General features: G+C 32.3%; 1 protein-coding gene and 1 long non-coding RNA gene across 2 annotated transcripts in view; one reads left to right on the forward strand and one right to left on the reverse strand.

Annotated features, from left to right (window-relative positions):
• LOC140443607 (lysosomal acid glucosylceramidase-like) overlaps positions 1-21,037 on the reverse strand; it is a 56,933-nt gene that overhangs the window by 18,872 nt on the left and 17,024 nt on the right. Inside the window, exons 4-6 of the mRNA XM_072534958.1 lie at positions 17,872-18,162; positions 7,919-8,029; positions 3,402-3,546 (exon numbers count right to left, since the gene is read on the reverse strand). Coding sequence (XP_072391059.1) covers positions 3,402-3,546; positions 7,919-8,029; positions 17,872-18,162 — 547 coding nt within the window. The remainder of the gene's footprint in view (positions 1-3,401; positions 3,547-7,918; positions 8,030-17,871; positions 18,163-21,037) is intronic.
• Positions 8,232-10,423, forward strand: LOC140443608 (uncharacterized). Its single transcript, XR_011951241.1, has 3 exons — positions 8,232-8,584; positions 8,957-9,171; positions 9,855-10,423. It is a non-coding gene; the product is annotated as an uncharacterized lncRNA (long non-coding RNA).

The following is a 21,037-nucleotide window of genomic DNA, read 5'->3' on the forward strand; positions in this document are numbered from 1 at the left end:
AGTAATTCAGTTTAATTAGCATGCATATACTCGTGAAGGTTTAGTAAAGATATATTTTTATTTTTGATATAAAATGTGTGTAAATCTTAAATTCCTACTTATTATCATATTCACTATATCAGTTAAAATACCTTTAAAGGAGGAAATTGCATTAATCCTATTAATTGGAAGTTTATTCAGAATTACTATGTATCAATATTGTTAAGTAGATCCAAATTATTTAATACAATGTTTTTCGTTTATGCGAGAACACGGGAGATAATTCGTGCTAATAATTAGTTTATTATACCTACACGAATCATATAAATGATATTTTACTAATACCAATATGGTGTAATATTATAGCGACATCTAACAGCAATAATCTGTGTATTTAATACGCACAGGAGACATATGTAATACCGTGTTGATAATTAGTATATATACACTATTCATATAAATGATATTATACTTATACTAATATGGCGTAGTAATAAAGCGATATCTAATAGCAATAATCTGTGTATTAGATATAAGATGAACATTCCCAAGTACTGAGATTTTGACATATTTAAAACTTGTTTTTTTGTTACTCGATGTATTTGTTCTATAGTTGCGTGTTGCAGTCTTAAACCTAATTGATGATTTGGTATTATCTGTAAATTTTTTAACATGGGCTCTAATTTTAGGAACAAGAGCTTTTTAAGTAGTTTTCCTGCAATTAACAACAGACTAATTGGTCTTTAAGAGGTTGTACTATTCAGAGGTTTCCCAGGCTTGGGAATGAGTATACCTTTTGCTTGTTTCCACTATGTCGGAAAGTGGCCTAAAACGTTGATGATTAATTCTGTAACTATTATAGTTATCATTAGATCGTAACCAAGAGACTTCTTTCGCTTAATTTTAGTGTTAATAGTTTCTTTGGCTTGGTTGATTTTAAAAATTTTAAGTGGGATTTTAAGCTGTAATAGACTTTTCAGGAAGTTAAAAATATCAATTTCTTCCTCAGGATTTAGCCTTGAGAGGTGTAGTTGAAAACCGCTGACTAACTGGTTAGCAAACGGCTTAGCATTTTCTGGTTAGTTCTGGCCCAGTTACCATTTTTCGTACGGATTTGTGAAATAACGAGTTGAAGTCTATTCATTTTTTTTCGTAGCCTTTCATAATGAGTACTCTGTTGACTCGATCGCCTTTATGTTTTTGGTAGTTGTTCATGCAATAGTTCTTGTTATTGTTAAGAGTTCTTTTCATTGTTAAGAGTTCTTTTCAGTTTCATCGTTGCTCTGTTAAGTATTGCCTTCTTATCTCGTGGTGACGAGCTTGTTTTTTGCCAGATTTTCCTAAGTCTCCTTTTGTAAGCAATTTCATCTTTAATGAGTATTGGTAAGCCAAAATTATTGTAATACATATTTTTTCTTTAATAAGGCGTACAATGCCGTGCAGCCAGCTGTACTGAACGAGTCAAGTGTTCTACGGCTTCGTCGATTTGGGAACTAGTTTTTAGTGGGATATTTAATTACAGTTTTTTTTATCTAAGATGGTTCTAAATTGGTCTTAGTATAGTTATTACTGAAAAGTTTTGGATTGCCTCTTATAACTGCTTTACAGTTTACTGTTTTTAGAATATGGGAGTGGTCGGAAGATAAGTCAAACATGACTTTGCAGACAAAAGTATTTTTGTGATACTTTTGGTAACACAGAAATCGAGCAAATCAGGCATTTTGTTTCTGTCAGTAGGCTAATACTTAGGCTCTCCATTGGATGGATCGTTGGGATCGTTGTTATTTTGCATAGCTTTGAGCAGCTGTCTTCCTTTATGGTTTAAAATTCTGTCAATAACAGCTTAAATTCCCATAATAACATTTTAAGCGTTTTGAGAACATCATTTTTAAAAAAACTTTGCTAGAGGAAATGCTATTAAATTATACGAAATCATAAGGAAATTCATGAGTTTTGATTATAAGAAATCCTTTAATTCGGTATAACCTGAATATATTATTAGTATAATATGAATATTATACACGCTAACAGTTAATGATAATAACCTTTTAAAAATTAATAGTGACATTTTGGGAGACTATAAGTCGAATCCATTACTTATATCCACATAAGTTTCAAATGCATCAACATATTGGATATTTTCTAAAACCAGTTTCATTTTACAATATGTCTCTTTAATGTGTGCAGAATGGGCGAAAGGGACTAAAGGGAATTGATGATCGTTATGCCATGGAACAGACTTAAAGCTAACTTTGGTTAAGTCCATAAATATAGACCACTCTTCTGATGTATGCTTATGATCTAAACTATTCATTTCTGATGAAATATCATTAAAATACACTAACTCTTCTTATTGGAATAGAGAAATCTTAAAATCATCTTGCCTGTTGCTAAAGTAAAATACTTTAGTACTTTTACAAATTAAATTCCAAATTGCCTTAAAATTCCATTGCCTTAAAGGGTAATCACACCAGTTCCGCTTGTGTTTTAGATATATTCAAACCACAAACTAAATAGCCAAGATCACTTTAAGCAAGTAAATGAGGCTTGGTGGTTATTTAATATCTAGAATCTGGTATATCTTCACCTTCTTTCTAATCTTGTTCAGGATTTATACTGTCACGAATTTCTATGGATGCTGGAGGACCTAGTATTGCTAGTTTATGACTATGCAGGTCGGATCACAAGTTAGGCTTTTAAAGTATGCTTTGACCTTCTAGTTATCACTGTTATATTGTTTAAGCAAAAGTCACAGTTTAAAGTATGATCCGATGGTTCCGTACACACCATTGGAACTGCAATCGCCTGTGACGAAAACCATTGACCCATCCAGTCAACCGTCTACGTTACACAAGATATGTGTGAGTCCCAGTTTTTGTTCTAGTCATCTACCTTACAGCCAAAATAAAGTTCATCAACATTTTTTTATCAAAGGGGTAAAATTTCTTCTTTGACATTTTAAAAGGTAACTCACCACACATATAACAAAATATGTTCAGATGGTTAGGATATCTACTTGGCGTGTTTAACTATTTACCCAACACAATCAGTATCTTCTTTAGTACTCTATATTCTATCGAATACAATACAAAATAAATTAAAAATGAGCTGAAGCAGCTCATAAACTGCTATCAATAATTTTCAAACGAATTTTAAATTTCGAAAGAAATATTCTTTGTGAAATATTACCATTTCTCGTAAGCTCATTCGGTTTTATAAATAATATCCAAAATATAGTGTCTTTATGTTTATATTCAAAATATGGCATCTCAAGATCTAGTGATAAAAATTGGTAGTCAGGACTGCTTTTAAAATATTAAATGTATATATTTTAACAAATTCTTGAACATATTCGTGGTAATTAAAAAACTTATATATTTACACCGATAATATTATGTACTTATATATTAAAATTTTCTTACCTACGCAAGCTTCTGTAGACATAATAAATTTGTCAGGATAGTCTCTGTGAACATCGTCTAATAAGTAGGTATTATTTGGGAAATCCATATAAAAGTGTGTGGCAAATCCATCTATGTAATCTTCAGTTTCTTTGTCTCTAATGATCTTAAAAAGACAAAAAATATATAACTTTCCAAAATAAGAAATAGTTTATATATCTAATGTAATCAACTATGATTACACACAAATCAAAAGAAAACTAAATTATGGCGACTAACACAAACACAAGAACTGGGAATGTTGACTCAGATCAAATTGTCAATGACAAAAACTTTAAAGCGGTCACAGTTCATGTATCTAGGAACATAGGTTAACGTTAACTCCAATAATAGTATATCAGTGAAAATCAAAAGGCAACTACTAATTGCAAATAGTAGTTGCTGTTCAATTTTTTCACATGCGAAAAATCATGTCATTTTTTCGCTGTATTACTAGCTACCATTCTACCACAATTTTACAATTATTTCCCGTTCTCCAACCCTTCCTACTCACATTTTAACCCCACTCCATTAGAAATACAGACAGTTGTAAGATAGCAAAGAAAGTCACACTCTCTTCCCTGTCGGCTCTCGATGATACCGGACATTCTCTCTTGACTGCTGACTGTTGCTAGAAACAGTCGTCCTCTTTTTCGATCTCTCTATCGCTTGGTACAGACTCACCACGCTTTTTCTCCACTCTAATTATCTCTCTCGCTTATAGTTACGCGAAAAATACCGCAAGTACTATTTTAAATCGTGTACAGACGCAAATGTGCTCTACATCGTGATCTAAGTGTTAATACGCGAAACACGTGTTCAGAAATCGGTAACCGGACAGTTTCCCCGTATGAAGAACAACCGCGACTGAAAGCCTCTAAATACCGCGAGTGTGTGTATGTGCAGCAGAAGAATTGGTAAGACTTTGTATAAACTTAATTTGCTATAATCTGTATAACCTTTTACCACATATCCTAATTTATTTGAACCAGCCCTATGTAATACAGTCCTCATTAACTGAAATTATATTCATAATTTCACATATGTACACCCTTTTTGTACAGTTGCCTTATCATGGTCTATCAGAGTACCAAGCTAACAAAGGTCTATCTCAAAAAACTCAAAACTCTTATAATACTGTATAGAACACTAAAGTGAACGTTATCACATATAAATTAAAGGCTTAGATACTAACCAAAACAAATAATCCTCCCTATATATTTTTATACCGCTACTATATAATCGCAATCTTTCCTTCAATCTTCGCTACAGGATGGTTAAATGCTATGTATGGTCCATATTGTCATACGGCATGGAAACATGGTCGTTAAGAGTACCTTACAGTAATATGTTGGAGGTCTTCGAAATGTGGACTTTGCGAAGAATGTTCCGCATACCATGGACAGATAGGGTGAGAAACGAGAAACTCTTAAGAAAGGCAAATACTGAAAGAGAACTACTCAATTTGATCGAGGTACGAATAATTCGATACCTCGGCCATATTCTGAGAGGAAAAAATACGCAATCCCTTAACTAATCATCCAGAAAAAGATTGAAGGCAAGAGTGGTGTAGGTCGCAAACAAATCTGGCTAACGAAACATAAAGAACTGGACAGGTACAAATAACACTGGCGATCTATTGCATGCCGCAAAAGACAGACGTCTGGCCTTAAGATAATTCGCCAACGCACTATAGGTGCACGGCACTATAAGAAGAAGAAGATATATTTTTTAGAGAAAGTTACTATGCAAAACGTACTACAAAAAGGAATATTTTTCATATTGTTGGAGAATCTCTAGGAGAATACCATGTTAAAAAGTTGACTGAAACTATTTACGGAAGTTACCAAAACGTCACAATGGACAATTGGTTCACTTCAGTGAATCTTGCAGATACTCTTTTAAAGGCTACTTACAACATTACAATTATTGATACTTTGCGGCAAAATAAACGAGACATACCCCCTGAAATGATTAATCTTAAAAACAGAGAAATCGGAAATTCAAGATTTTGCTTTGGCCGAGAGAAGACGTTAGTGTCGTATAAATCCCAAAAGAACAAAACCGTTCTAGTTTTATTGACAATGCACGAAGGTTCAGTTGTTTGTCCAACTACTAAAAAACCAAAAATAATATTGCACTATAACCAAACAAAGGGTGGTGTGGACACTTTTGACCAAATGTGTGGTCACCGAAGTTGCTCCCGAAAAACTCGAAGATAGCCGCTTTGTATATTTTATGGTATAAGCAACATAGCGGGTATAAACTCTTAAATTATATATAATCATAAATTGTCAAATAATAATCAAAAATGAATCACGAGAATCGCATTTATGTTAAATCTACATCAACAACTCACAAGATTATGGCTTGAAACGCGTTTTGCGATGCCGACTTTGCAATGCTCGGCAACGCTTCTGATTAGAGATTTAATTATATTTCCTTTGGAAATTGCTGACCTCAATCAACCTTCTAACAGAAGTATTAAATGCTATATATATATATATATATATATATATATATATATATATATATATATATATATATATATATATCTCCAAAATAAGAAGAATGACGTCACTTCATTGCAATCACTATAAACGATCATTTTGCGCAGAACACCGTGCTTTTTGTTGTGTTACCTGTGACTTAGATAAATAATTTTTAAATTTTTTAAGCATATTTTAGTCATATAAATGTTTCTTTGTGCATTTAAAATTTTTATTAAAATTTTATCTTAATTGTTTGTTTTACTTTTTTGGAATTGAAAAAAAAAGTCGTAAATATTACGAATGGTTAGTATCTGCGGTAGTGTTAGTTAAGGTTAGTGTCCTAGGGTTAATGAAATCACCCTTCAAGCACCCCTAGATACAGAAATGAATGATCTGTGCCATGTCTTTGAGAAATATCATATTTCAGACGTAAACATTTTACAACTGCCCAAGTACATAGATAAAATAGAAAAAATATTAGAAGTTTCTAAGGCTGGCTTGCTTTGGAGCAGCCGTTCTGCTGAGAATATCGCTGCTGTTGTCCAAGATGGCGACGAGGAAGCTGGAACGTCGACAACATGACGTGCCACACAATTGGCATTACCTCGCAGTCCTTACTCAGAGTTTTAATGAAAGATATAAAGATATTCCGTTACAAAGTGCAGGCCGTGCATCAGCTGTTAGCTGTTAATCTCCAAACGCGTCTAACCTACGCTCAAGCCATTTTAAATATCAAAGAAGAGGATGACGATTTTAAATTATCATGAGCGATGCTTATTTTTATTTTAGCGGTTACGTGAATAAACAAAACTATCATTTCTGATAATTCAAAAATCCGTGTATCACCCAGGACGAGCCATGAGACCCACTCAAAGATACTGCGTTGGAGAAGTGATCTTTACCAAACTTGGGTGAATTGGCATTGGAAAATGTGTACCTAATTCTGACAAAATCGTGTAACGGCGCACACAGCTCCAAAAAAAATGACAAAAAATCACCTCCGGAATAAACAATTTTAAAAGCTTAATATTAATTTACTAATTAATGGATAAAGTTGGAATTGCAAGGTCCAGATTGGGACTGAAAAACATTCCAACAAGACTGTGTAACGGTGCACACTGTCCCAAAAAATGACGTCTGGAATAAACAATTTTTTGATGGAATTAACAACTATTAAACTTATTGATGCATCAAGCTGAAATTTTAAGGGTTTGTTAAGCACAACACGATACCTTTTGAGAGCAATCACAAAACTGTAAGTACATTTTATACAAAGTTACAAACAATTAACGACTTGGCCTTATTCTGCAGTTTTTGAAGTAACAAATTGATTTAAAATATTTCAGAATATGACAATTTTAAGGTTTTTCTAATTCTTAATAGACAAATGTTTGTATTTAAGTATAAATAAATATTTGCTTATCAATGGGCAAAAATTCTAAAACTACCATTTTTTTACTAAGTTGTCAATAACTAAAAAAGGAAGCCTACATTTTTACAGAAAATATATAAGTTTTCTTATTGTAGGTATATATTACCCTAATAGTGAAATACTTGGGTATTATGATCTCCTGAACATGGTTAAATTTTGCTTAATATCCTGGAGTAGATGTAAAATGACAAATGTCGGTATAGGTGTTGAACAGAATAGAAAAAACGACATCTTGACAGATTCTAGCAATGCGATAGAATTAATCGAATATCTTACTAATTCATAAACTAACTAGACAAGCAACAATTATTACTCGGGCTTTATATTATAATACTATTATGCTTATTATATATAATGAGAAGATCGCCAAGTACAGAAATCTTGGGATACAACTAATGCGAAAGCAATATAAAATGAAAAATATCCAAACGATACCAATTACCCTCTTATACATATATATGAAACATCTGGGTATTCTTGAAAATTTTAGACTGTTCAAAAAGTAGTAATACTCGCGACAAAAGAATCATACAAAAATCGATGCGTGTGGAAAAAGGAGATATAATTTAACTTACCTCTGGAACGACTCTCAATAAACTTCTTTGATCATCTACAGTCATCAGTTTAAGATGGTTATGAGCTGACCGTCTAATTGTAGGTCCTAGGTAATCCCTGATCCAGTATCCCTAAAATATTTTTTACGTTAATTCACACAAAAAGCACCAATAAGCATGTCATTTGAGTGTGCGTTGAATTATCAACAACCTCTTATACGAGACTTAGGTTTATAATTAAAAATATATCTACATAGTATGTTGTTTAAAGGTATCATCATAGTATAAAAAGAAATAGTATGGACACTCGACAGGCGGGAAAAAGTACGCGCATCATTTAGCGCAGGCCATATCGCCATATTGAAAACAGACCGACCGCTAGTGACGTAGTGACATCCGACTGGTATTAATGTGACGTGTAGTCATCTGTCGTGATTTGTTTGTTTATTTTTGTGTCGTTTTATTTTAATTAAGTCTAAAAATAGTTCTTTTTAGAACTAAATTGTATTATCAAATTTCAACTTCGTATATTATACGTAGGTATATATTAGTTAAATTAGTTTTGTGGTTTCCAAGAGATATTTGTAATTTCATTATGCCTGGAGACCATTGTGCTGTGAACACTTGCAAAAATTCACGTTCGAAGACGGGAGGTACGTTTTCTACGTTTCCCAAGTATCCTCAAAGGTATGTATTACTTTTGTCAATATCCGTAACTAATAAAGGTAAATTACAAGTTTAAATGATTTAAGACTGGTTCATTTTTGAAGACCCCTACTTTTTGCTGTACCTCTACAACTATTAAAATAATATTTGTGTACTTACTTTTGTATATATATATATATATATATATATATATATATATATATATATATATATATATATATATATATATTATATAGAAATGATATTTCTATTTTGTTATGAAAGTTCATAAAACTCAAATTTGCTAAATTTTGTAATCTATAATGATTAAATTTTCGCGTAGTAATATTTTTTATCCATTTTATCTAGTCAATTTTCAATAATTTTCAAATTCTTAAAATATATTTGTTTCAGGGCAGAAACCTGGACACGAGCTGCTGTACGGGAGCATTTATAAGTAAAGCTTCCAGCTTTTCATAAAAGTTATCAACTTTGTCATCTACATTTTGATGACAATTGTTTCTTAAATTATCTCCGTAACAGGCTTAAGCCTACTGCAGTTCCTACCATTTTTTCATGTATGCAGGGATCCTCAGACAATCACCGTGATCATTCATATTCACTTTTAGGTAAGTCATTTTCTATTAGTGTTTTTTGGTAAATACTTATATCTATTATTTTTAAAACTTCACTGTCCAAATGGTAATAGCTACGAAGAGTCTCTAAGTCCAATGTTATTTTAATATTAAATATCATGACCTGCTCTTGAATCACATTTGAATCATGAATGGATTTTATATAATCCATTTAGCATATAACCACGCTATTTGAATCATATGTGATTCATTGGACAGTGAAGTTTTAAATATGTTGGTTATCCCAAAAAGATATTTATTTTTAATATCAAATATTAATGTTTCATTATAAGACATCAAGTGCAAAACGTTATTAAAATTAAAAGGCGGTTTCTAAACTATTGAAACCTATGTTTCAATTTTAAATAGTGTTCCTTATGTTATTATATATCAAAGTTAAGAGTGCTCTACAGGTTATACATGGTTATTTAATATGTTTGATTCACTCTATGTATAATCCTATTTTTAAAAAACAGTTAAAAATAAAAGTTGTTGAAAGATATATGAATTTTAATACTATTATTAAACATTCAGAGGATTCATTCATAACAAGTGATAGAATTAGCACTCTTTTTCCAAAAGAAATATATAATACATTATAACATTTCTAATTTGGACTTTTTTCTATTATTACAAGAGTATTGACTTATATATAATACATTTTTTTCTGTTTACAGATAATGTAGACAAATCAACTTCACCACTGTCAGAATTTTCTCCAACATTGAGCACGCAAACACCTTTACTTCTATCTTCCCATACTCCAAGGAAGAAAGTTCTCAGATCAAAAGTAAAGGAATTGAGAAATGAAAATTATCGTTTGTCCCAAAAAATAAATGAACTTGAGAATCAAGTTATAAAATATTTCAAATAAATCTATAAAAAATAAATTAATCATTTGGAGCAATAAATAGATTTTTTTTTACTACTAACATGAAAAATTACTATTATTTATTTAATTACTACAAGAAGTAAATTTTCTCTATAGGTAAATAATGCAAAATAAATGTTAGTATAGTGCCATGTAGTTGTTTTAATTTGTTGATTTACTTCTAATAAAAGTATTACAATGCATTTAACTTCTTTTGCCGACACTGTTCACAATAGTGAAGTAAATATTCCCTCAGAGAACTCTGTTACAGGAAATGCAGAAATACATAATGGTTTGTAACAATTGCCCAATTAATTATAATTTTAACCAAATTTTCATGTTCCAAGTCTGATTAAATACATGTTCATGTTCCAAATATTACAAATAATAGTTTTTTTATAATTTTTTGTTTTTCATTTTTTTTTGTTTAGATTAAATTAAGCTTACATTAAGAATAAGCTAATATATAAATGTTAGTAGCAAAAAAATACTATACAGTTGTGGTAATCTGAAAACTGTATATAGCACGCATAATTAGTGCGAAAAGAACAGTATGAGGTTGTTCTACTAGCAAAGAGAAGCCAAATATAGTATGAAACTAGTACCGACATACGAGCTTGTTTTTATCACCCATTAGATTTAATTGTAGTTTTGTTAAAGTGACATTCAGTTTTGATAAGGGAAACGTCAAATATATGTCTATTTTTTCATTAGTAATGAAATCACAATCAATCTAGGTTTTATCACAAGAAATTCTCGAGATATTTCGGTACCCGCATATAGAATTTTATATCTTACTTTTATTTGTGGCATCCTGTCTTATGCTTCTAGAGAATGGTCACCATACTATTTTAACCATATTTACACCCTCGAAAAAATTCAAAATAAGTTTCTCCGGATTTGTGCTTATAGATTAAACTTAAAGAACTTGTCTTTGGTTGAACTAAGGTTAAGGCTAAATATCAGTTCCTTAGAAAACTATAGAACTAAAATGCGATCTAGTCTTTCTCTATAAACTACTTAATCATACAACTGACTGTTCTGATTTATTAGGTCCTGTCAACTTTAGATGTAGCACTAGAATTCTTAAAGAAATGTCTTTGTTCTCTATAAAACACTATCACACTAACTATGCCAAATTCCCATATCAGAATTCAGATACTGGGAAATGACTTTAGTCAATCTTATGATCTGCTGGATATTTCTTTCTTTCTCCCCTTCCTTTTACCCTATCAGGGTGTCGGATCTGCTGGATATAAAATCTGTAAGATTCAAGCACTGTTTGACTTAGTATATTAGGGATCGAAGATGAGTGACCTTTAACTTGGGAGTTTTCATTTCATTTTTATAAGAACTTAAGGTATTCATTTCATTTTAAAACGATTCTCAGGAAAATTTAATTTATGTAATTTAATAATTGTTTAACAATATTTAATAATTATTTAATATTTAGTCTTAGTATTGGTGTTATGGTTAGGATATTTTACGTTGTTAATTATTTTGTAAAAAATGGGGACATCCCGTTAATAAATAAATAAATAAATAATAATTCTGGTTTTATTCGCAAAAAAAATAATGGAATTGATATTTCCAGTTAGGAAAATGGTAACCTTTACAACTGAACATAAAATTCAAATTATTAAATGATATTATTCTGGAAGTAGTGCCAACGATATAATCGGTACGTTTTCGTTTTCATTCGAAGGCCCTGTACCATCAAAATCTGCAATTCACAACATTATTTTGAAATTTAAAAAAACTGATTGTGAAAAAAGAATTGTAGAAAATGCACGGATAGTGATAGAGATAAACCAGCTCGTGCAATTAATCAAGAACAGGAACAGCGTCAAACTGCCGTAAGTAGTCTAACTGAAATCAATTTTCCTTGTAACAACACCCTAATTTCAACAGAAACTGGTATCACTGCTAGAACTGTACGAAATATTTTTAAAAACAAATAAGTACAATTGCTACTAAAAAATTTTAAATTCACAACTATTCTACTAGAAACTGTAGTGAATGCAATTTAAAAAGGCAGGTAAAAAACTTATAATAAAAAAGATGGCCTCTGGCTGTCTTTTATGTAATTTCAGATATAACAAGAAAAAATGCATGTTTTTTATAAAAGCGCAAATAGTCAATGTTCTTTGTCTCAAAAACATTTCACGATATTACTCGGTAAAAGTCTTTTGAATGAACATCTGAAAAGAAGAAAAGATATGAAACAGCTCTCTAATGATTTAAAAACCACAATCATAAAAATTCTTGGAACAGGTCAAGACAAGAGTTCAAGAAACCCAACTGAAAAACTTCCAAATCGACAACCTGCTAAGCAAACAAGATGTCCGCAACATAAAGACAGAAAAGTGAAATCATGTGGTGACTGTAAGAGAGCAAGTTGTAAGGAACGTAGTGTCACCCGAAACTTTTGTCAAGATTGTTTTAGAAATTAAGATATATACGTATTCATCACTCCCGCTTAATTTTTAGAGGTTTTTAGAAGATTGTTTTAGAAATTAAGATATATACGTATTCATCACTCCCTCTTAATTTTTCCGATTAAATTTTTACTTGTTAAAATTTTTTGTAAGTTTACTTTTGTTAAATTATTGTTGTAGAAGTTAAAGTAAGTCTATTTAAGTTAGTTTACACAAAAAAATTGCCTCCCGAAATAATTGTAAGAGTTGTTTTTTACTTTAGTAGGAATAGAAGTTTTTCAGTTTCTTATTTGGTTATGGTAGAAAAGTTTTATTTTTATATAAAATAAATAAAACATTTTTAATAGTAATATTTAACTTTTGTATTTTTTAGTTAATAATAAATATTGTATGAGACATGTCTTCTTTTTTTCAATGCAGAGATAAATGCTGGTCACTTTAATTTTGGAGTATTTACGCACCCCACGATACCAGTTGTGTGTTTATAAAATAACGATACCAGCTGAGGATTAAAATTAAAACGAATATATTGTCGATTGTAATTAATTCAAATTAACTTGTTTACTAACTTTGAAATAATATAAACACGTCTCTGTTCTAACCTCTTGTGCCAGTCCGTAACTGATTTGGTCTGTTTTCAATATGGCGTCTGGATACTTTTATACTTCAAAGGCGCCGACTCCGAGTGTCCTAACTGTTTGTGGTTAAACTGTGGTATCATTCCAAAACAAGCGACCGAGACAGAAGACGGGGGCAGGCGAGAGGTAGGCAAAACAGATTATAGTATGTTTATGTCTTGTCTCAATGCTACAAGCTGTATATGTCTATGTCTTTTTCCACAGCCCGAGACGGAGAAAAGCGGCAAACGACTGTCGCCTATTTGTGTCATGACAGTCTCGTTCAAGAGCAGTAGTGAAATCGGTCGCTGTGCGATATTTTTGTGTTAGGACCGATTTGTACATGGTTTCGTATTAAAAATAATAACCTCCCAAATAAAATTACACGATAAGGAAGACGAACTTCGGACTCACCACTATTTCATCCTTAAGTAGAATCCTGCAAAGATGTTATCGTTATAGAAAATATAAAAATTTTCTTCACGTGTTGTTTTAAATTTAAAATTTATACACCTCCGTTTTTTCATATTTAATATGTAAAACGAAAAATATATCGTCTTTTTTTTTGTCCAATAGCCTTTTAAAGAACAGTTTTAAAGCCGCTACACGCCCTTTTTCTACATCTGATGTACTTAAGTATAAACGTTTTCCTTACGTTGCTTGTCTCGAACATCAAACATCATTACCTCGTTTAGAGGATATGCCTTGTTAAGAAAGAGTCTTCCTTTTTTGCAGGAGTTTTGGAGGGTAGAGCAGCGTGAACAAAAGTGGGTGTGGCAGTGTGCTGCTAGCAAAGAGGGGAAAGCTGACAATGGCGTACACACTTTAAGGAGCAAAAGTTTACTAGGTGTCTCTTCAAGGACAAACAAATTCTACGTTGGACTTATTCATCACCAAAGGTCATCATAGAAGATGTAAGAACTCACTTTGAATGCAGCTCCGATCACAAACTAGTGACAGGAAAAATAACTTTAATAGTACACCTACCAACAGTGAAACCAGTAGAAAGGTAGAAATGGAAAAAAGCAAACTGGCCAAACTACAGAAGACAACTTAAACAAATGCAAAAAAAGAGAGAATTTGAATCAATAGAAGAAGCAAAATTCAACAAGCTATGGAAGACAACATCCCTAAAGGAATGACGAACAATAGAGTACTAATCATACCGAAAAAACTTAAGGACATCATTAAGGACAGTAATAGGACCAGAAGAGATTTCCATAGGACAAAAAGGCAGGAATTTAGGGACTACAGGGGCTACAGGAGGCAGAACTACAAGGAACTCAAGGAGACAAACTTTCTGAAGAAATAAGACTAAGACTCAGGAGTCTCACAAAAAACAAGTGCCACAACATTAGGAAAGCAGAAGAAAACCACGTGTTTAAAAGCCAAACGAAGAGGAACACAAAAGATGCCACAAATCATAAATATTGAGGGAACTCACTTCGAAATTCATAAAAAGTGGATGCAATGCAATCGCAAAAAGAATGGCAGCAATACTCAGGCAAAACCAAAACATGTCGGATGTAAAAATTATCGAGGAGGTCAAAGCAGAATATGAAAGAATAAAGAGAAGAAATGAATTTTTAGTAGAGGAAGAAGACTACATTAACCCAACAGAAATTGCAAAAATCCAAAAAGCCAAAAGTAAGCAGAGCATCAGGACTAGAAGGAATCCACAACATTGTCCTCAAGGAACTATTAAATAAGATAATAGTACAACTGTACTACATCTTTAAATACTGCCTGGAAAAACAACATTTTCCGAGAAACTGGAAGCACGATCATCCCTTTACTAAAATCGAGGAAGGACGAAAGAAGACCGGAAAGTTACAGACCCATTTCACCACTGGAAACATTGGGAAAAGTAGTGAAAAAAATCATCTACAGAAGGCTGATGAAGCAGCACGCAGAACGAAGAATAATTACTTAGAAGGACCAGTTCGGATTCAAAAGAGGAAGAAACTGCGAACTCTAACTAGCAAGAGTCATCAGCGACACAAAGATCAGTTTTAACAGGAGACAGAAAACAGGAATGGTCATCCTGGACATCGAGAAGGCTTAAGACACGAGCTGGAAGAAGGCACTGATACACAAGATGGGCAGTAGGGTGGAACGAAATTTTTTTTTTCTCCAAGTAGTGTGACATAGTTGTTAAAATATGCGTGTTAAGAAAAAAAGAGTGGCAAAAGTTGCTTGACCGATTTTAATATTTCTCAAGGTCCTTAAATTTCTGAATTTTACTGATTTCCGATAAAGTTGCCATAATAAAGATATTAATAAAATAATAGCATTTTTAAGCTGTCATAGCGGAAAAAAGATACATTTTGTCACTCAAAACAATATATTAAAACAAATTTTGTAGCTGTACTGCGCATGTAACAACTTGTATTAACTTGTTCAAGTGTTTTACGCTTACTATTACGACTGCCAGGCTTATTTCTGTGTGAAATTTTAACGTTATCGTAGGTAGGTGGGAAAACAATAATGGCAACTAGAAGTAAAGGCAAGTATATTGTTTTTGAACAATAATTAATCCAAATTATCAATAATCCAAAATTATTGAATGATAGAGTCTTGCCAACGGTTAATGATGTTATGTGTCGGAAAGAATCCGGAATGCCGGAAAGAATCCTTCTGTTAGTGATATTCTAAAACAAACGGTGAAAAAAAGTGAAGAAATTTGGCTTAAAGCTTCAATTCTTGTAGTGAGTAAAAATCTAATATGGGACAAAATCAAAACGTTTCACCAATGTTACAAACTTATTCAGAGAAATTTAAAGAACAGGAAGAATACTCAGACCATTAAACTTAAATTAGAGTCATTTAAAGAAGAGGCCTCTAAGTTATTTGATATACCTGCTTGCAAGTGTGAGTTTCAAACATGTAAGTGTGAAAAATCAAAAAAAGTACCCAAAATAGAAAAAGCTTTTCTTGTTGGCCAAAAAACTAAGAGAGTAATGACTATTATATATAGCATATATAGCACATATAGCTATATAGCAGTAGACATAAAACTTAGTACAACGATTGCAAAAAATTAGACAAAAAAAACTTGTTCCTTTAAGAAAGAAGACTTAAAACCTGGCTGTGGTTATTTAAATGTGCAGGAAAACTTTTTAGAATTCAGTTCTAGTGAAGTTCATTTTTGTTTCAGATTTATCAATAGATCCAAGAACAACTACAGTCCTCTAGGCAGACGACACGGCGATATATGCAACACGAAATAAATCAATAAATGGAATATCAAAGAAAGGCTCCAGTATACACCACTGAGGGAGGTGGCTGAAAAAAGGGCAAGGTATTTCTTTCACCAAGCCACAAAAAGACTCCTTAAGACCAGAGACATCCCCGCCAAGAATAGGATCAAGAGGATGTTTAGATCGACTCACAGATTGATCAACCATATGATCAGGTCTAGCCGGGTGGTTGCCGAAGTCAGCCAATCAGGAAAGTAGGTACGATGCCGAAAATAAGTACCTACAGAAAAAGAAGCCAAGGAATCCACGACAAAAAATTCAAGATCCGATAGAAAGAAGTTTAATCAGTAGACGGTGCGGAAGCGGGACGTCAAGAAAGAAGCTACAATATCTTAAGTGTAAAATATCTTATTTGTGACATGTAAATTTAATTAAGGCAATAAACGTTTTATTTTATTTTATTTTTTATTTATTGGTTTCTCAGTCTCGCCTCTCTGTCTCGTGTCTCAGTCGTTTGTTAAAAATGCTATCTTAACATAAATACTTTCAAAAAGTAAGATAATGTTTGTTCAACAAATACACAAAAATGAAAAAATAATTTTCATCGTTTAAGGTGCTAGTACAATTTTGAATTATGAAAAAATATTTTTTTATTATGTACCTCCTTATACCTGTAGAAATGATTTACTTAAATATTATAAAGAAATTTAAAGTCTCTAAAAAACAGTATTTAGCGCATATTATGACTACTCGGTACTATGCAGCTGTCTGGTGCGCAACGTGCGCTATACGTTTCTTTTACATACACCACAAAGTATATTATTTTTATCTTTCAATCGTGTTTACAGTAGTTATTTGGACATTTACAAGTATATTTTTGTTACGGAAAAATGCCTACACCTTGCAGAAAAGCAACTAAAACTTCAAAAATTAACAAAGGAGCAGTATCATTTTTTTTTGGCACTGTCGACGTTTAATTTCGGAATTGACTGGACCGATTTAAGTGAATCTTTGTAGTTTTACTGAATCAAATCTTACATGTGAATTCACCTCAATTAGGGTAAAAAATAAGAAAAATAATAGTTTGGCGTAAAATATTCTGGTCAGTGGTCAACTTTGGACTTTTTTTCAAGTCCGATTCTTTTTTTCTCATATTTTTTAATTAATAAAAAGTAAACTGGTATAGGATAAATCATCCTTTTTAAAATTTCATTTAAGTTTTTTATTTTGGGCCAGCCAATCCGGAGATTAACTGATATTTTTGTACAAAACAATAGTTAAGTTACCTTTGCAAAATAAAGCATTTTGTACTATAATAAAGGAGTAGAGGAAAAAGTTATTAAAATACCAAAAAGGTACTAGTATCTTAACAAATATATAAATACCCCACCTTTAAAATAAAAGGGGTAAAATAATTTACACCTTTTATTTTTTAAAACTAATCTCTATCTCTAAATTGAACTGATACTTCTTGAGTGACCGATTTAATGGAACAAACAATATATACAAAATTATTATAAGCCCTGTACAACAATATTTCTAAGAGATAAATAAAAGTTTATACTAACCAATTCTTCTGGAGTCCAAAGATTTCCTGGAGTACCAGGAATACTAAATTCCGCCATAGCGATAAAAGGCTCGTTAGTTGATGAAACACCCCAGAATTCTAAGTCATATTCTTTGTATGAATCAAAGAATTTTACGTAATAATCAGCTAACAGTTGGTACACTTCTTTTCTGATAAAACCCAAAAATCCCATGTAGCTGTTGTTTTCCTTGTATGCTGTAGGAAGCACCCATGTACTCGAGAATAGTTTTAAATCGTGTCTTAGTGAACGTGCTCTTTTAATAAATGGTATCTATAAAAGAGATGTAGATGTTAATATAGACATAGAGATGAATATGGCTTATCTTAATCACATGATTAATATTTAATTTTATTCAGTAAACATAAAAACTACTGTTTATCAATCTAAGAAAAGGTGAAATAACGGTCTTAGTTTAAATGTGTTAGGATGGAAATCCGAAGTAACAAAAATAGTAAGGTGCTAAAACTCAGCTAGTTATTAATTTTCTTATTTAATTTCTTTATCCCGAAGGGTGATTATTTGTACAAACAGCGAAAATGGAAAATCCCGAAAAAATAATTAGGTTTTCCATCAAGAAGTTATGAAATTTTACTATTATTTTGTAAGACGTATTTAAATAATAAATTTATATTATTTATATAAATATATATGTCGGTCAGATAGCCAAGCGGGCCAGGCGGCCGATTCTCATTCGCTTCACTGTCGAATGGTTCAGTGGATGTGGGTTCAAGTTGCGGCTCGGTGCACAGAAAAATAAAAAAGGGTAACGCAGCAGTTTAAAATTCTAAAATGAATCTGTGGCTTAGACTAGAATATGCTGGTGTCTGATCGGCCTATGTTGGAGCAGTACGGCAAGAGATAAGGGCTTGCAGCTCGGTGATACTCCTCCATAGATCTCTACCGGAAGGGCGGTATTTTAAAACCGTAGAATGGTTTTAAAATAAATACTGAAACGAATCTTTTTAAACTTTACAAGAAGAATTAATAATAACTATTATATTATTATAAATATAAAAAACAGATTAAGGTTAATTGGGTATGCAGCTGATTGAAATCCAAATGTACTCTGTTGAACAGATCATTGTATTTCCATTGTATTTCACCAATTTTCATAGGCATCATTAGATGAGAGTTGAATGAGATTCACGGCAGTGTGATTAATAAACAGAAATATACAGGTTCTTGAACGGTTGGAAAAGGTGAGTTTTCAATGTTTGTTCGTTTACTTTTGTGCAATCATTGGGGATATATTTTTTTTAAACGTAAGCCTAAAATAATCTTGCCAATACTAGGAGTCGGAGTGAGTACCATAAAAGACTGGCGACGTACAAGGAGGATATTCGAGTCATTTTCTAGGACAGTAGATAATGACCAAACAGTAAGGAAAACAGCGAAACAAACAAAATTGCAAATATTAGATAAGGTTGAGGCTAAGCTTATAAAATACGGATCAAAAAAATTACACCGGATGATACAATGGATATTTCAGAAAGCCAAAAATGGAGAACAGCTCCCAAAGGAATGGACGGAGGTATATATGACATGTATATTTAAGAAAGGAGTTAAAAAACGATGCGAAAACTACAGAGGAATAAGCGTAATATCATCAATAGGAATATTATATGGGAAGATACTGCGAGAAAAGATAGAGCAAGCGATAAAAGGCAAAATCGGGGATGATCAGGCAGGCTTCACGGCAGGAAGATCATGCATAGACCACATATACACACTGGAACAACTGTTGGAAAAGAAAAAAGCAAAAAATAGAGATATACATTTGGCATTTGTGGACCTGAGAAAAGCGTATGACTCTGTACCAAGGTCAGAACTATGGGAGGCAATGTACAAATTTGAAATAAAGACGGACCTCATAGAAGCTACAAACGCTCTGTATAAAGAAAATAAATTGTCCATTACAATGGGAACAAGAATCATAGGAGACTTCACCACAACAAAAGGGCTCCTGCAGGGTTATTCTACATCTCCAACTCTATTCAAAATATACTTAGAGAAAGCCTAGACTACATGAAAAAGAAAATGCGAAGGCATGGGAGTACCGGTACGAAACGAATACCTATATACGTTAAGCTTTGCAGATGATCAAGTAGTGATTGCACAAGACCAAGACAATCTGAGCTACATGATGAAGAAACTACAAAAAGAATATACCAAGACTGGCCTAGATATAAACCTCGCAAAAACAGAGTACCTATCTACAAGTGAAGAAGACATAGGAGATCTACAGATTGATGACAACGTAACAATCAAAGGAATAAATAAAGGTTAAATTCAAATACTTGGGGTTTATAATCACGATAAAGGCAACAACAGAGGAAGAAATTACACAAAGATTAGGACAAACAAGAACAGCAATCCGAATACTTAACTCAGTATGGTGGGATAGACACCTAAATATAAAGATAAAAACATAGATTTATATAGCATTAGTGAGAAGTATTATGACATATGGAGCTGAAAATTGGATCGTAAACAAGAAAAACAGCAGTAAGATAGTAGCAACAGGGATGTAATGCCTGCATAGATGCTGCAGAATAACAAGAATGGATAGGAGAAATAATGACGAAATAAAGCAAAGAACATCAATAGAAACAGACATACTAACACATATAGAACAAAAAAGACTAAAGTTGTATGGACATGTAAAAAAAACTAGCGACAGCAGATAGATAAAGAGAATAACCGAATGGAGCCCCATAGGAAGGAGGAAAAGAGGACGTCCCCGAAAATCCTGGAGGAACGAAGTAGACGACGCCATAAGTAAGAGAGGCCTAAACGATGGAGAATGGAATTGAGCGAGGGAAGGTAGTGAATATGTTGAATCCCTATATATATATATATATATATATATATATATATATACATACATGAAATGGATGAAATGGAAATCATTAGAAGAAGCTGCAGAGTGACAAAAATGGATCGCATTAGAAATGAGGAGATAAACCGAAGAATGGCAGTAGAACAAGACATACTACATCGAAGAAAAACCCTTAATTTGGTATGGACATGTGAGAAGAACAGATCATACAAGCTGGATAGCAAAGATTTCACTTATTCACGAGAAAGATATTGCTTTGCATGCAAAAATAACCAAGCAGAGTTCTTTCTTTAGTACGTTTACTGC

Source organism: Diabrotica undecimpunctata, chromosome 6, assembly GCF_040954645.1.
Source record: "Diabrotica undecimpunctata isolate CICGRU chromosome 6, icDiaUnde3, whole genome shotgun sequence".
NCBI classification, from domain to species: Eukaryota; Metazoa; Arthropoda; class Insecta; order Coleoptera; family Chrysomelidae; genus Diabrotica; species Diabrotica undecimpunctata.